At 38.9% G+C, this 17928-nt stretch overlaps 2 protein-coding genes across 2 annotated transcripts; both read right to left on the bottom strand.

The window, feature by feature from the left end:
* Positions 1-3795: 3795 nt before the first annotated feature.
* LOC131245104 (dirigent protein-like) lies at positions 3796-4544 on the bottom strand. The gene has a single exon (XM_058244327.1). It carries the CDS (start codon positions 4506-4508, stop codon positions 3933-3935), a length of 576 nt encoding a protein of 191 aa, XP_058100310.1. The 5' UTR covers positions 4509-4544; the 3' UTR covers positions 3796-3932.
* A 1689-nt stretch (positions 4545-6233) lies between these two features.
* Positions 6234-6901, bottom strand: LOC131245105 (uncharacterized). The gene is made up of 2 exons (XM_058244328.1): positions 6676-6901; positions 6234-6419 (listed from the first exon to the last, which is right to left on the bottom strand). Exons 1-2 carry the CDS (start codon positions 6877-6879, stop codon positions 6297-6299), a joined length of 327 nt encoding a protein of 108 aa, XP_058100311.1. The 5' UTR covers positions 6880-6901; the 3' UTR covers positions 6234-6296.
* Positions 6902-17928: the final 11027 nt, after the last annotated feature.

The following is a 17928-nucleotide window of genomic DNA, read 5'->3' as shown; positions in this document are numbered from 1 at the left end:
TTCATCCATTGCCTGATACACCGGACTTGAGAAAATTGGATATAGCAGAAGGATTTTTAATGGCTTCAAAAAATTTTACCCAATTACTTGAGTATCCAATTAGCCTACTCCTAAGTGGGTTAGACACATAACATTTCTGTGTCTACTTCCCTCATTGCCCAAGGACATTTTCATAATGGGACACGATTTCCTGCAAAAGAAGATGCTAAGTGGGGTCATCATGATTTTTCTCACAGAAATCTACTTGGCCCATCCATTTTGTAATCTAATTTTAGGAGATATAACAAAAAATGAGGAGGATCCAAATTTTAAGTGGGCCAGATGAGACAAATTAGTGGGGATTCAATGACCACTATTGAAACATTCGTGTGGGCACGAAATTTTTGTATAAGACTAAATTTTTAGTGTTTTCACTCTATCCTAATGGCAATGACCTTATAAGTGGATTGGATGACACAAAAACATCAAGGTGGAACCAAAGAAGGTTTCAACATTAAGGCATTTTACCCCTAATTTCCTTTGGTGTGGCTCACTTGAGTTTTGTATCTCTTCATTTTTGTTCGGATAACCAAAAATGAGCTCAAAAAAATGGTTCTGACAAATGTCATGATGGGCCTATTTAGCATCTCAGCTCAGGAACATAATGTAAGGTCCATCGTAATGTACGTATTTTATCCATTGTTCATCCAATTTATCATATAATTTTAGGGCTTAGCCCAAAAATGAATCATATATAAAACTCAAGTGGGCTTCATCACAAAAATAATGTGAATCAAAAGCCTACATTTGAAGAATTATTGGCACACATAAAAAGTTTTGGATCAAGCTGTTATTTGTGTTTTCCCTTCATTGATGTCGGTGTAATCTTGTGAAAATGTTAGACAACAAATAAACATCATTGTGGGCCCTAGGAAATCATTATTACCTTGATTTCCTGTGATGTGGTCCACTTGAGTTTTGGATATGCTTCAATTTTGGGCTCAACCTCAAAAATGAGGTGTAAAAAGGAAGAAGGAATCCAAGGAAAACAACAAAGAAAGAAACAAAAAAAGCTCTCCATGGGCACCAAGTTCCTAAGCATGAGTATTTTTGTTCACTAATTTTTCAGAAAGTAATTAGAAGGCCATCTAAGGAATATATTTGATAGGTCAGATTTTTTGAGCCTTTGGCAATACCACAAGACTAGTATGTTCAAATTTTATTTTATTTTTACCATTGTATATTCTATAATCACTAACAAAGTCCCAGGCTGGTTGCATGTGTAATTTGGCACATTGTCATACTTAATGCATCTTTTTATTCACTTAAACTTTAAATTGGGAATTTGTTCAACCAATGCGCAACAACATAAACCACCTATTGTTGGATTTTGGCATTTGTGTAAAGCATAAGGAGAGTTTCTGATGGCTTTTGGGTAGTTGGGGTGATTGGAATTTGGCTTTGGGAAGACATGTAGAGTAAAAAGGTCTTTGTATTATATTTATGAGCCTCTATAGATTTGTGGATAGGACAAAGGTTGTTGCAGGTGATTGCTTTGATAAAACGGAGGATAAGCGTAGTTTGGAAGCTTGTCTTTAACAGGTACTTGAAGTGCGACAAAATTTTAATGATTGTGTGTGTGTATTGGGGTGGGGGATGTTGTTGGAGGATTGTATTCATGTTGGTGTTGGTTATTCAATAGTTTTTCATCATAAAAATGAATTTGAAAAAGTGGGCCCACTTCTGTGGTCCATCAAATGATTTGTTTTGCATAAGGATCAGCCACAAGCTTTATTAACTTGGGCTCATGATAATGATACATCTTAAATTAACACATTATATGTCATTTGATTTCTTTTTAAAAGACTTATTACTCCAAGCTTTGTCATGTATGAATAAATAGTTACATGTTGCAAACAGATTATAACTTATCCAAATATAGACAATTATTTACCCGTAATTAGATTATACCTTGAAGCCAAATAAGACATGCTGTAATAATTTACACCTATAATCGAATTATAACTTAATGATTTTATAGGCATCTAAACAATCTCTTAGAAAATACACAAAAATAAGACATTATTATTTCTAACCTATTTAGTGAGAAATAGAAAGCTCCTCGAAAATTGGTTGATTAGGGCTGACTAAAATTTATGAGCCCCATCTTGATCTATGTGACTTATGTACACTGTTAATCCGTTTAACCAGAAAATTTTAGGCATGAGCCAAAAAATGAAGCAAATCTGAAACTTAAGTAGACCACACCACGTGAAATAGTAGTTCAAAAACATCCCACAAGGAAAGCTTTTTCTTTCTTATGGCTCATGTTAACATTTGTTTGTCATCTAACTTGTTCATAGTATCATTGAGATATGTGAATAAAGAGAAAACACAAATATCAGCTTAATCTAAAACTTTTAGGCCCAAATGAGTTTTCAATGTGTTCAATTCCCACTGCTTCTTCTAGTGTAGTCCATTTGAGCTATGGAACTGCCTCATTTTTTTGATCCATGCCCTAAAATGAGCTGCTGAAAGGGATGGACAGCATGAATAAGTTACACACACACTCACACACACATATGGCCTCAATTACCTTAAAACAAAGGGTGCCTGTCAACATAGCACTGAGAAGGCTGATCATGTGATTGCAAATGTAAATAATTATGATTTATTTACAGTCATTTACAAATTTAAAAAAATCAAAACACCTTCGGGCATCAATCAACGACAACGCGAGGCCAAACCACCATAACAGCCCCGACCTACTCCAAGCTAATTATCGACAACTGGAAGAATAAAGTATCAGCCGAACCATCTAAACTGCTTCAAGAGGAGCCACACCTGCTCTCTCCACTTCTGCGAATTTGGTAGGATATGCGACGTATTTGCATCAGGTGGGCCACACACATACATTGAGTGCGGACCATTGGTTACTTCTCAACTTTCCATTTTCTTGTAAGGTCCACCTTATGACTGGACTGGCCCGGCGTGTTTTGGGTTTCACTAGATGAACGACCCAGATCTTGCACGCACGTCCCATACTGGCACGTGACTGTGATCAGAGATAAAAGAAATGGTCTCCTGGGATGTGTGTGTGGAAACCTTACCATGCACGCCGTTGCACTAGGACTTGTCATCTTTCTCATTGCCAATCTGGTCCGTCCATTAGATCTAGTCTAATCATCTTTCATAAAACCCACAGAAATCAGATGGTCCTATCTTCTATGAACGATCTTGACAGTTTGGACGGGTTAGATGGAACGCGGATTGCGTCCTACCCCTGTCTCCGGCTGGGAACGGCAGGAGCTTTGAGTGGCCACCGTGATGTATACGTTTTATCTATGTTTATTTTCCATCTAACCTATTCATAAAATTACATGGACCTGGACGAAGGGAAAATACAAACATCAGCACGATCAAAAACTTCTGTGGCCCCTAGAATTTTTTAACGGTAAGAGTTTAATCCCCATTGTGTGGTTCACCTGTGTCCTGGATCTGCCTCAGTTTTGGAGCCATATTCTAAAATGATAGGTAAAAATGGATTAACGGTGTGGATAGAAACCATACATTACGTTGCATTCGTTTAGATGTAATTTAAAAAAAAAAAAAAAAAAAAAAAAAAAACAACGACAGGGGGCCACAATCTGTTGACTATATCACCTTTCAAAGAAAATAATAAGTGAAGGCATTTTACACATTTCACTCACAGGGAAGCATCTTCTTTTACAATGTTATGGCTTGAATCGCGTTGGGAGAGAAAGAAAGAAAAACCAACAACTGAAAATACCGAAAATTTCAAACCAAACAAAGACATTTCTTACACAAACCAAAGAGAGAGGTTTCACCTCAAACCCGTTTTATTAATTACACAAAAGTTAATGTCTAATCACCATTTAAATTAGACAAAAACCACCAAAGGCTAATAAACCAAATACCAAAATCATAAAAAATCAATAACATTCATAAAGATTAATATCAACCCGAAGACGGAAATACACTTCTCCCTCGAAAGCATCAGTCGACAATGTCGCGATCCCTCTCGCCATGAAGAAGTCGCCCGTCCCACCAATTACCGATATATCCCTAGTCTTGTTCATCAATGGGTCAGCGCCAGCGAAGTTGATGGTGCCCTTGTGTTTCGTCGAGTTGAAAACGAAGCTGAACGCCACCCATGCGGTGAAGATCTCCTTTTTATCGTAGAAGTACATTCCCTGCGCGCGGCCCACCGGCGGCGAATGCAGGTTGTTGTCTAAGGTGATTGGGTCGTCGAAGACTACCATATCGCCGAAATGGTTAAGTCTGCTTAGGATTGTATGGTTGCCCCAAGAAGGTGCGGCCACGATCGCTGACGTGGCGTTTCCCGCATTCTTGCCGTTGTAGATGACGTCGTGGAAGTAGAATACCAGGTGATTGCACGGTTGTGGACGATGCCGGAAGGGCTTGTGGGCCATAGATGTGGACCCACATAAGAAGAGGACGATGAAGAGAATGGAACTTAGCCTATTTTCTTTCATTGCTTTCTCCATTTTCTTGGTTGAAAGAGAGAGATGGTGTTTTGCTATCTCTTTTCACAATATATATGGGGTTTTGTATGACGAGAAGGTCTGCAGTCCAGTCGGTTGGACCACAAATGACTGTCCATATCCAGTAAATAACTTCCAACCTGTTATTTGCATATTACATCTAAACCTTCAAATAGGTTGCTTCCACTACCAAGTGTAAAAATCAATAACATCCACTCATCTGGGCTACACCACAAACAATAATTTCTAGCCATTGATAAATAGTAAAATCGAATTGTGGCCCACTTGGTTAGTATTTATGGCTGATTTTTATGTAATTTGATCTTCTTGGTGGAGCCAACCTATTCGACGGTTGGATTTTGTATTCACTTAATATGTTGAGTGCTATTGGCTCAGTGGACTGTAGCTTGTGGTCCAGCCAGTTGGACTTGAGACCTTCTATTTAATTACGATGCTTGTATTGAAGCATAATACCATGAATTACTAATAGTGATTCTTGGCTTCCAAGGTATCATATCATTTCATTGTCCTTTCAATGGGCAAAGTGGAAGAGAAACTTTGAATACGGGTGATATATGATTTGCAGGCACTTAGAAATTACTTTAAAATTGTACATACATCATACAAACAATTCAAATTAAAAAGTTAGTCGTATCATGACCTAGTAATTACAATTATTTGATTGAATCAGGTTAGTAGACATTGAACGGTAGATAATGGAGAATATCCAATGGTCTAATTTCACCAAACAAGTGTCCTCAAATCAGAAGTTAAAATTGCTCAACAAATCTGAACTTTGGCATTCTCCTTGAAGAAAGTTGTTTCCCTAATTTAACCGGTTTAATTTGTATGATTTCTAACTGCCTGCGTATCAAGTACTATACACAGCCAGAGTATCAAATTACTCCCCACGGAGAAATTATAGAGCCATCGGCTACAGTGGAGTGCGGTTTTGCTGAGGGCACTTGATTTCTGCACTATGGCCCAGCAATCCAGACCGTTAACCTGATGGGCCCTACTTTTTTGGGGAATTACTTAAAATTCTCCCAGTTTGAAGAAAACATCCATTCAATCTTTGGCCTGTTTTATATTGGATGTGGAGCATCACTTTTATTTTTTCTATTCCTAATCGATCAAAAGGTTAGTATCGTGCAATGTGGAAGCTTTTTGGGAATCCAATCCACGGAGGGGCCCATCGGATCGATGGAATGGATAACTGAACCAAGGGTCCACGTGTGCCATCATGAGAACCTATGTCTCATCGAGATACTGTAAATCTTCTATTGCTATTTTCTATTCACACCTTTGCTTCCGACCCACTACTCAGGCCATCATGAAATTTTCTAACCCCACATGCATGATACAACCACTCCACACGCATCTTTATGGATGCGGATTGCGTGCTGAGTAACTTCGCACGCTATCGCCTGCTGAATAAACTCTGTGGGGTCCACCGTGATGTATGTACTTTATCCACGCCGTTCATCTAATTTTTCAGCTCATTTTAGGTCAGAGTCCAAAATTAAAGGATGCCCAAAGCTTAAGTGCACACACTATAGGAAATAGGGTGTAATGATGTCCACCATTGAAACCATCCTAGGGCCCACAGTGATGTTTATTTGTCATCTAACCCGTTCATAAGATCAGAGAGACATGGATGAAAGGAAAACAAAAATATCAGCTTGACCAAAAACTTCTGTGGCCCGGGAAGCTTTCAACGGTAGTGGACCAACATCTCCTCTTTTTTCTTTTTCTTTTTTTCCTATGCTACATTGCTTGCTCTATCTTGTTCTAATTAGAAGAACAGATCCATGAATCCACCATACCTTCACCTCTTGAAGATGCATTCTTTGCCCCTCTCTCTGTATGGAAATCAAACGACGATGCCGTGAAGTTTATCTTGCAGCTACTAACCTGCTGTAGAAGAATAATAAAGAGTATTGCATTTTTATAGTTATGATGGTGCAAAACGAAGTGGACGAACATCTCCTCTTTTTTCTTTTTTCTTTTTCTTTTTCCTATGCTCTATTGCTTGCTCTATCTTGTTCTCATCAGAAGAATAGATCCATGAATCCACCATACCTTCACCTCTTGAAGATGCATTCTCTGCCCCTTTCTCTATATGAAAATCACACGACGATGCTGTGACGTTCATCTTGCAGCTATTAACCTGCTGTGGATTCCCATAATTCTCATTGACAGTCTTCAAATGACCTTGATCACCATCATTCAATCCAATTCCATCACCCCAACTTGGAGAATTGCTGCCTCTTAATGGCATTGCATCTGAGGTTGTTAGCTTCGGAAGTGAAGCAAGATGTGCACCGACGGACCCACGGTTTCCATCAAATTCATCCATCATCGGATTCGTCATCGACCGTCCTTGAGATTTTGCACCGAAGATGGGTAGATTAGGGTTTAGGGGTCCACATATCACAGGTGGGTTGCTACCCAAACGTGGGTTGACCATTCGTACTGGTAGAGTTGAAATTTGTATGATTGTACAGTACTCAGTTTTAATACATCCTATCAAAACATTGATATATATATAAGGTATTGTATACTATGTCTACCAATACCTACAATTCAAACATTGATTAGTATTTGCTTGATTTGGATGTATTTTGAAAACCGTCTAATGTATACATGAACAGTACCCAAATACAATACAATACAATACTATACACAATTCCAAATAGGCCCTAAATGTCTGTGCCCAGCCACATTCACTTCTATCAATTACACGGTAAACTTGTAGAGAAAGCTTGAGCACATTCAATCAAAATTTCTTCATCCACACTTCCTTAAGTCTAGGGAGTCATTAGAGCTAGTGCATTCACAAGTTTTTTTTTTTTTAAACACACAATTCAAATACTTGCAATTAATCTTAGCAATGTAAGGAATCATGAGCCTAATAAATTTATTTATTTATATATACATGACACACTCACACTCGTACTCTCATGTAAAATAGTGATAGGCATACCAACTTGAGGAAGTTTTAAATGGCGAAGACCGTCCATCTTAAAACCTAGTCAATCCTCTCACATAAAGCAACCAACATCATGTATTAGCAGCCGCCGTTGTATCCAATTTTAAGTGTCCAAGTACAGCCGGAGGAATCCTTCCAAAGCCAACATGAATATTTACGTTCCAGACATTAATATGATTAATGACTAAATAAATGTATCATGTATTAACTAAAGTAAAAAAGGCAACGTAATATTGGTTTCTCAAGGCACAACCCAACTAGTATGATGATCCAAACCCTTCATCCATTATAGACGACCATGAATGGGCCACAGAACATTAATAAAAGTGATCAAACAATCCTAACACTTTTAAAGATATGGGTACAAATAACTAAGATCTGTGAGTGATTTTTATTCCACGGTCCACTTATCCTAACAATTTTAAACATATGGGTATGATCATTTCTTGCCTTTTAAGGACCCGTTGGTGTATGGATCATTGGTGCATATAGTGGGCCTTATTGTCTTTCCTTTTCCAGTAAAATTGAAGTAACAATATATAATAGGATATTACTATTGAGAGAAAAGTGCCCAGCACTGGAGGTGGCAATTAATGAACTGGGTGCTAATGTTTTATTGGTTTAATTGCATCTACCTACCTCCCCCTTATTTGTAATCTGCCTGTCCTTCATTTCTGCATTATTGTAGATAACCTCCCTACAGTTTGATGGATTCACCTGAAAATACACAAGGCAAGAAATCAATGTCTACTAGTAGAGCCTTGGATGAGTCCGATCTTATGTGAGTTGATCTGAACTCAGTAGGACTCAGTCTGGTTTGTTCACCCCCAAATGGTTGCAAACACATGTGGGGTCACCTCATGTTTGTTTGTCAGCCAACTGTTCAACTAGGTCACCCCACTATAAAAATGGGACGCTACAAAAAACCAAGTTAATCCAACCATCAAGTGGACCACCACATAGATTTAGACTATTTTCATGGTTGTCTATTATTGTCCAAACATACACCATAGAGGCCCCAAACTATCTAATGTGATTGTACAGTTGTACCCAATGGAGGGCATATTAATTCCTCTCAAGTCTCGCAATGGAAGGTATCTGAGGGGAGATCTGCAATAATAATTAAAAATAGAAGGGAAGTGTCTATTATTATTATATAATTGAGGGGAGGTAGCTGCAATCTAGATTTTCTTTGGGCTCCATGCTCAAGTCAAGACCAATTGAGTCTAAGCCGTAATTAGTTTTAACGGTGGGCATTCAATCACTACTGTTTCCTGTGGGCTCCAAATCTGTGTAACATTATCCACATGTTTGATGCAAATAAACATTACGGTGGGCCATAGATAGTTTTAACGGTGGGCATTCAATCACTACTGATTCCTGTGGGATGGTCTACCTGAGATTCAGATCTTCTTCGTTTTGGGGACGCGGCTTGGCTAGTGACGCTGTCACCGTACAGGTAGCTAGTGGTCGGTGTTATGTGGACCCCGCCATAATGTATGTGTTTTATCCACGCCATCCATACATTTTGAAAGATAATTTTAGGGCTTAATCCTAAAAATTAGGTATATCTAAATATTAAGTGGACCCCACCATGGGAAAACATTAGTGATTGAATGTCCACCATTAAAACCTCCTAGGGCTTATTGTAATGGTTATTTGGCATTTATCTTGTTGATAACGTCATATAGACTTAGATGAAGGGAAAGAATATATATCAGCTTGATCCAAAACTTTCGTGGCCCCGAAGAAGTTTTTAATGTTGGGCGTTCAATCAACACTGTGCGGTCCACTTGAGATTTGGATCAACGTTATTTTTGGGTTCCATTATTTGGCTGTTGGATCAACATCATTTTTGGATTTCACGCACTTCGCACGTCCGCATCGTGTCGCAAAGGGTCGCTCCTTCGCGACCTTGAGCAAACCGGAGCGAGACGTGTGCGAGTCGCGGTGCGACTAAGTGGCTATGGCGGGTGGCTGGTTAGCAGAGAGACTAAAGGATTGAGAGAGAAATCTCTCAGTATAAATAGAGGGACTGAAAAGAGCTATTGCAGTAGAAACTATAACAGCTGGGCCATTAGTGCAGGGTCCAGCTGTAACTGCTGCATGGTTGACCCAACAGCTAGAAAACGGCTAGCTGTTGTCTCACAACAGTTAGCATGCAGCAGCTTAATGGTCCATGCACAACAGTCAAAAAACAGCCATAAAACGGATAGTTTTCCAACAGCCAGAAATTGTTTAATGGAATTTAAGTTTCTGGACCATAACCCCCTAGCCATCATAGCCTATAAAAGGAGGACGTGGATGGATTTCTAAACCATCTCAACTCACTCCAGCAAACCCATACAAACTGAGACAGCCAGCCCTTCTTCACTCATATATTCAAGTGTTTCCAGCAACATAGCAAGACTTAAACCTTAGCTTGAAGAACAGACCAGCGGTGTGGTCTAGAACGGTTCAACTGAACCAGTGGCTGAAGATTTGAACTGACCTGTGCAGAAGTTAAAACTCTTTTTCTCTTATTTTCTTCTTCTTTTGAAATTTTTTCCTTTATACTGTAATAATGCCAGAAAGCGTGTAATTGAGTTCTATTTGGTGGGCCTTCGTGTTTGCTGAACGCAGACCCACACCAGGCTCGTCGTATCCTAGAAGCTATTTGCTTGTAACCTATCAGCATACTCAATTCACTTGAGTATGGGGCAAATAACGCTTTAAGGACAGCGTTTCAGACGTGCTTCAGCCTGTCTTGATTTCTGATTATTTTACACTTTTCGGTTTCCACATTATACAGAAATACATTAATCTGTATAAATCCCAAAAATCTTAAAGCGTTATTTTTCTGATGGAAGCCGACAGTGTTTCATCTATCAAGTTGATGAATCAGGACTTGATATGTCTTGATCGGTTCGATGGAACCAATTTTACAAGATGGCAAGACAAGCTGAAATTTCTCCTGATGGCGCTGAAGATCTATTACAGATTAGATCCAAATTTGCAAGCACTACCTGAAGCATCTAACAACGACACACTTGAACAAGTAGCTGCCCGCATTAAAAAAGTCGAAGACGAACTCTTATGTCGAGGACACATTCTGAACGCTCTCTCCGACCGCCTGTACGATCTGTACACACAAACATCGTCTGCAAAAGAAATTTGGACCACCCTTGAGTTCAAATACAAAGCTAAAAAAGAAGGTACCAACAAGTTCCTGATAGCCAAGTACTTCGACTATAATATGGTAGATAACAAATGGTTGCTAGGTCAAATCCAAGAATTGCGGCTAATAGTAAACAAAATTAAAGTCATTAAGATTGATCTTCCTAAATCATTCTAAGTCGGGGCTATTATCACAAAGTTTCCTCCGATGTGAAAGACTATAGAAAGAAGTTGCTGCATAAAACCAAGGACTACACACTGGAACAAATTCAGAAATACCTCAGGATTGAGGAAGAATCCCGTAACCGTGATAGAAAAAATGATAATGGGAATACCTCGTCCAAGGTACATGCTGTAGAAAACACCAATAACAAACATCCCGAGAAGGATGATTCTCTGAAACCTAATAAAGGGAAATTCAAGAAGAACACCCAAAGGAATAACGGAAAGTTCAAGGGCCCATGCCATGTCTGTGGAAAAATCGGGCACTATGCTCGAGTATGCCGCTATCGCAAATCTAAAAAAAAAGGCAAGTTCAGTAGAAGAAGGCGATATCGTGGCTATGATCACTGAGGTGAATACCATCCAAGGCAAAGTTCTAGGTTGGTGGTATGATACTGCCACTACCGTACATGTGCTACGACAAATCAGCCTTCAAAACCTATGAGGAATTGACCGATGGTCAAGAAGTCCAAATGGGTAATGAAGTCCGATCGAAGGTCGTCGGCAAAGGAACTTTCGAACTGATATTCACCTCTGGAAAGAAAGTGATTCTAACTAATGTACTGCACGTCCCAGACATGAGGCGAAACTTAGTTTCTAGGGATCTTCTGGGAAAATCAGGCATACGGGTAGTGCATGAGTCAGGTAAACTGATTCTGTCCAAAAATGAAAATTTTGTCGGAAAGGGATATGCTTGTAACGGAATGGTTAAGTTTTTTCTGAATGAAAGTAGCACTTCTGCGTATATGGTTGAATCTGCTGGATTGTGGCATGATAGACTAGCCCATATAGGGTATAGTACCTTGAAGTTCATGGCTAAGAATGGTTTAATCTCATACACAGATAATGAAACCGAAAAATGTGAAGTGTGCATAAGATCCAAAATGACAAAGAAACATTTTCCAAGTGTTGAAAGATCGTCTCAAGTATTGAATCTTGTGCACAGTGACATCTGTGAGTTAAACGGCATTCTTACTCGTGGAGGTAAACGGTACTTCATAACCTTTATAGATGATTGCTATAGGTATGTGTATGTGTACCTATTAAAGAGCAAAGATGAAACATTAAACATGTTTAAAATATATAAAGCAGAAGTAGAGAATCAACTGAATAAGAAGATAAAAATTCTCCGTAGCGATAGAGGAGGAGAATACTTCTCCAATGAATTTGATAACTTCTGTGAAGAACATGGACTGATACATAAATGTACAACGCCATACACACCTCAACTAAACGGAATAGCTGAAAGGAAGAATAGAACATTAGTAGAAATGGTCAACTCAATGCTGATAAGAGCAAAGTTGCCACTAAGTTTATGAGGAGAGGCACTGCTTGCAGCATGCCATATAATAAACAGAATTCCATCTAAAAAATATAAAATATCTCCATATGAAACATGGAGAGGTAGAAAACCTGACCTAGGATATCTAAAAGTGTGGGGGTGTCTTGCATATTGTATAACCCCTGATCCAAAAAGAACTAAGTTAAGACCAAGAGTTATTAAATGCGCCTTCGTAGGGTATGCACAATATAGTAAAGCTTATAGACTTCTAGACATAGAGTCTAATACAATAATAGAATCAAGATATGTTGAGTTCTTTGAGAACTCACTATCTTTGGAGTCAAAGGATAATGAAATCTAAACTCCTAACAAAGAACCAGATAGCACAGCTCCACAGATAGTGGAAGCTTCTATTGAGCCTTGTAGGAGTCAAAGAACAAGAATAGAGAAGAGTCTAGGAGATGACTATATAGACTCACAACGTGTCATTTTTCATCTTGTATAAGGAGATAGAGAAAATGTTATAAGAAAAATACCTATAGTAATGACTATAGAAGATGATTCTAAAACATATAAAGAGGTCATATCCTCTAGAGACTTAACTTTCTGGAAAGAAGCTATAAATGATGAAATGGAATCCATACTATCAAATCAAATATGGGAACTAGTTAACTTACCTCCAGGTTCTAGACCTATAGGTTATTAGTGGGTACTTAGAAAGAAATATCACACTGATGGGACTATCCAAACCTTTAAAACTCGACTAGTAGCTAAGGATTTTAGACAAAAAGAATAGATAGATTACTTTGACACATACTCTCATGTAGCTAGGATAACATCCATCAGAATATTATTTGCGCTAGCTTCAATACATCATCTTCACATCCACCAAATGGATGTAAAGACTGCATTCCTGAATGGTGACCTCAACGAGAAGGTATACATGGAACAACCTGAAGGATTCGTTCTACTAGGAAATGAAAACAAAGTATGTAGATTAGTCAAATCATTATATGGATTAAAATAAGCACCAAAACAGTGACATGAGAAGTTTGATTCCAAAATACTTTCTCATGGTTTCATGCATAATGTAGCTGACAAATGCATATATTCTAAAGTAGATGGTAGTTATATTGTTATTATTTGTCTGTATGTTAATGACATGTTAATAATAAATAATAAAATAGAAGATGTAACTGAAACAAAAAAGTTTCTATCTTCCGTATTTAAAATGAAGGATCTTAGACAAGTTGATACCATTCTTGGTATCAAAGTTAAAAAATATTGTGGGAGTTATGCTTTGTGTCAATCTCATTATATTGAGAAGTTACTAAACAAGTTTACCCATCTAAATATAAAAGAAGCAAAGACCCCATTTGATCCAAGTATCAAGCTAAAAGAAAATACTGGAAGAATAGTTGCACAATTAGAATATGCGAGTGCTATAGGGAGTCTTATGTATGTTATGTAATGCACTAGACCTGATATCGCATATGCTGTGAGTAAACTTAGTAGGTTTACTAGTAACCCTAGTACTGAACACTGGAATGCAATAAGTAGAGTCCTTGGTTACTTAAAAGCAACCAAAGACTTAGGACTATTTTATTCAGAGTTTTCTACCGTATTGGAAGGATATACCGATGCGAGCTGGATATCGAGTGCAGGGGACAACAAGTCTACTACAGGGTGGGTATTCACAAGAGATAACAAGTATCTTGGGGATCCAAGAAACAGACTTGCATAATGCATTCGACTATGGAGTCTGAATTTATAGCCCTGGCTGCAACAGGCAAAGAGGCTGAGTGGCTAAGGGATCTTCTATTAGAAATTCGTTTCTGTATAAAGCCCATATCGGCTGTGTCACTACATTGTGATAGTAAAGCCACATTATCTAGAGCCTATAGCGGCACTTATGATGGTAAGTTTAGACATATTAGTCTTCGACATGATTATGTCAGACAATTGATTCGAGATGGAATCATTGCTATTTCTTATGTGAAATCAAGCAATAACCTGGCAGATCCTTTCACTAAACCTCTACCGAGAGAGGTAGTAAAGGCTACATCTAGAGGGATGGGGTTGAAACTCTTCAACCAAAGTTCCACCAGTGATGGTAACCCAACCTAAAGTCAGAAAATCTCTAATTTTGGGTTTAATGGGTAAGAACAAGTCACTGATATGTGGAAAGTTTTCAGCACTAAATTATAAAACCTCATCCATAATAGATAAGTGTTGAGCGTTACGATAGAGGGTTGAGTCTTAGAACTCTTAATGAAATCCAGTCTATAAGGACAAGTATCTTATAGTAACGGAGACACTGGAAGGATTTCACCTATATGAACGTAGAGATGGTGCCGTCTCTCATGAGAGTTAGGAGTTTTCTCTCGGGATCGTTCACGAATTAGGATAAGCACATGGCCATTAATTGTGCTGAGCAAGATTGTGGAAACTCTAACAAACACATAACGAATATGTGTGTGGTATTTTCAATTCTGTTATTTAGGAATAACTGGTTCAAAGCTGCGGCTACCAGTCATTTCGACAGAGTTTTGAAATACTTACACTAAGGAAAGATTAAAATCGAAAGATATCTTTCTTTATGCATATAAGCTGATTATTCTGGCAGTATTGTTTAACCGAGAAAATAATTTTATAAAATCAAGTGGGGGATTGTTGCAAAAAATATTGATTTTAATAAAATATATTTTAATAATAAAATAATATATAATATAAAAAGTTATTTTGAAAAAACACTTTTCTGCGGGTTTTGGAAAATAGTCCTACATGGAAAAGAGGAGAAAAACCTGTGGTTTATATAAAGGATGTAGAGTATTATAATATTTACCTACCTAGTCCGTGGACTATGGACCTTACATGTTCCAGTGCGTACCCGCGTGCGCGCTCGCGCTCAGGCACGGGCACGGGCTCGGACTCGGACTCTGTCTCGGTCTCGGTCTCGGGCTCGGTGCGAGGGCGTGGGCATGTGAGGCAGTGTGGCTGTAGAGGCGCTAGTGGCGCACTTTACACTTCGCGACCTTGAGCGAACCGGAGCGAGACGTGTGCGAGTCGCGGTGCGACTAAGTGGCTATGGCGGGTGACTAGTTAGCAGAGAGACTAAAGGATTGAGAGAGAAATCTCTCAGTATAAATAGAGGGACTTAAAAGAGCTATTGCAACAGAAACTGTAACAGCTGAGCCATTAGTGCAGGGTCCAGCTGTAACTGCTGCATGGCTGGCCCAACAGCTAGAAAACGGCTAGCCGTTGTCTCACAACAGTTAGCATGCAGCAGCTTAATGGTCCATGCACAACAGTCAGAAAACGGCCATAAAACGGCTAGTTTTCCAATAGCCAGAAATGGCTTAATGGAATTTAAGTCTCTGGACCATAACTCCCTAGCCATCATAGCCTATAAAAGGAGGATCTGGATGGGTTTCCAAACCATCTCAACTCACTCCAGCAAACCCATACGAACTGAGACAGCCAGCCCTTCTTCACTCATATATTCAAGTATTTCCAGCAACATAGCAAGGCTTAAACCTTAGCTTGAAGAACAAACCAGCGGTGTGGTCTACAATGGTTCAATTGAACCAGTAGCTGAAGATTTGAACTGACCTGTGCAGAAGTCAAAACTCTTTTTCTCTTTTTTTCTTCTTCTTTTGAAATTTTTTCCTTTATACTGTAATACTGCCAGAAAGCGTGTAATTGAGTTTTATTTGGCGGGCCTTCGTGTTTGTTGAACGCAGACCCACACCAGGCTCGTCGTATCCTAAAAACTATTTGCCTGTAACCTACCAGCATACTCAATTCACTTGAGTAGGGGCAAATAACGCTTTAAGGACATCGTTTCAGACGTGCTTCAGCCTGTCTTGATTTCTGATTATTTTGCACTTTTCGGTTTCCACATTATACAAAAATACATTAATTTGTATAAATCCCAAAAGATCCACCAAATCCACGTAGGGCAGAATGGTCCCTTGAGGCGGCCACCAACCTCTTTCATATGCACATGTGACATCATGCAGTTTCGCTTCTCATGTGAACCAAAAATATTCCAAGTTAATTGAAGGTTTAAACAATTTTTTAGCCCTCCGTTTGTTTTTTATGCCGTGGCCCACCTGAGGTGTGAAATGTCAGATTTCAGACAGAAGATCAAAACAGTGCAGTTCACCTTATGGAAAGCTCGGATCAAGCACATTACTGTATGTGGACGTCAGATGGGAGCTCTCACACGTGCGTGTAATTAGCAAACACGAGGGAAATGATACTTAAACAATTTTTTTTTAAAAAATAATTTATAAATCCTATGCTTGATTAAATAATGATACATTATTTATAAATTAAATTAGTATTTCTGGTAACTATCCTTAATTTTCTCATCTCTGGAAATTATTTAGTATTTTCCATATTCACTTTGTTAGGTAATGTTAGGACTCCGTGGGACACACCGTGTTTTATATATTTTATTCAATGCATATATGTGCACAGATGGATGGATTGCGTGGTGACCCTAACACCACCTAGCTAGGTGATATTAGGACTCTGTGTGGCCCATCATGATTTATAGTTTTATCTACTGTTCATCTATTATTCCATCACATTTTATAGCATGAGTCAAAAAATTTAATAACAATCAAAGTTCAAGTAAACCATACCATATGAAACATTGGGATTTTATTTTTACACATGCACTCACACCTAAGCAAACACCCAAGCAGTCATACCATACCACAGTAGTTTTTCACTACAATAGCTGAACCCATGACCTAGTGTTGAGACTCTGGTCCCATTGAGGCATGAGTAGGGAAACACTTGGAATTGAATGCCTAATATTGGAAACTTATAATTCCTCAGTTGTTAGGCATTCAAACCCACTGCTTTCATTCAGGGTAGTAGACTCACGAGAGCTTCAACACAAGGTTATGGGTTCCGGTAACCATTTTTGTGAAAAACCATTGTAGCGTGGGCGTGTAGGGGAGTGTACGGGATGTGAGTGCGTGTGTTAAAATACAAAGCATTCAACCCCGGCTGGTAATTTGTGTGTTGTGGTAAAAAAACGATGCACCGCCGTTCATAAAACACATAAATGACGGTGGGCCCCCATAGTCCTAACGGCACCTAGCTAGGTGGAGTTGGGGTCATTAGGCAATACGCGTTTCTCTAAGCCGACATGGCTGTACAAGTCTGCCAATGCTCGAGCCACCATATAAAGCTAGTGTGGCACACATGTGAAATATCCAAGCCATTCATCATATAAACTTTACTATGCAGGTGTTATGCCCCAACGTATATGCGGTCCATTCATCAGGTGTGCCATGAAATTAGAAATAAGTGGACGGGTAAGAATACTTAGGATGTTTTTTCATAACCGTACAATTTTTCAATTGATCATTGTCCACTAGTGAACAGATCTGATTCTTTGGGTAGGGACTCTACATAGTGTCACTCTTCTGATGGATGGCGTGGATATTGCACTTGTCTGCCACTTGGGCATATGTGGTGATGTGTGCATTAGCGAACTTGTACGTGGGTGTATAGGAGCTGGATTAAGAAGAGAAGTTAGGTGGGGGAGCTGATCTAGGCCGTCCACTCCTGTCTGTAGACATCCTTTGGTTGGAAAAACACAGGGATAATGATCCTATCCAACAATTGCCCATTTGAGTTCATGTTCATCTTGACCGTATGTTTAAAGACCACCATCAAGATCGACTGCACCATCAATTCAGTGTGATTTTTAACTGCAGGCCATCTACGGACATGACCCACTACCTGGA

This window comes from Magnolia sinica, chromosome 5 (genome assembly GCF_029962835.1).
Source record: "Magnolia sinica isolate HGM2019 chromosome 5, MsV1, whole genome shotgun sequence".
Classification (NCBI taxonomy): Eukaryota; Viridiplantae; Streptophyta; class Magnoliopsida; order Magnoliales; family Magnoliaceae; genus Magnolia; species Magnolia sinica.
Note: the sequence above shows the minus strand (reverse complement) of the source record. Positions and strands in the feature narration are given on the sequence as shown.

Bases quoted from the DNA above. Each gene is read 5' to 3' on its own strand.
- LOC131245104 (XM_058244327.1), bottom strand. From the start codon at position 4,508: ATGGAGAAAGCAATGAAAGAAAATAGGCTAAGTTCCATTCTCTTCATC.
- LOC131245105 (XM_058244328.1), bottom strand. From the start codon at position 6,879: ATGACGAATCCGATGATGGATGAATTTGATGGAAACCGTGGGTCCGTC. The intron at 6,420-6,675 runs GTTAATAGCTGC...CTTCTACAGCAG, and splicing joins ATTATGGGAATCCACAGCAG to GTTAGTAGCTGCAAGATAAA.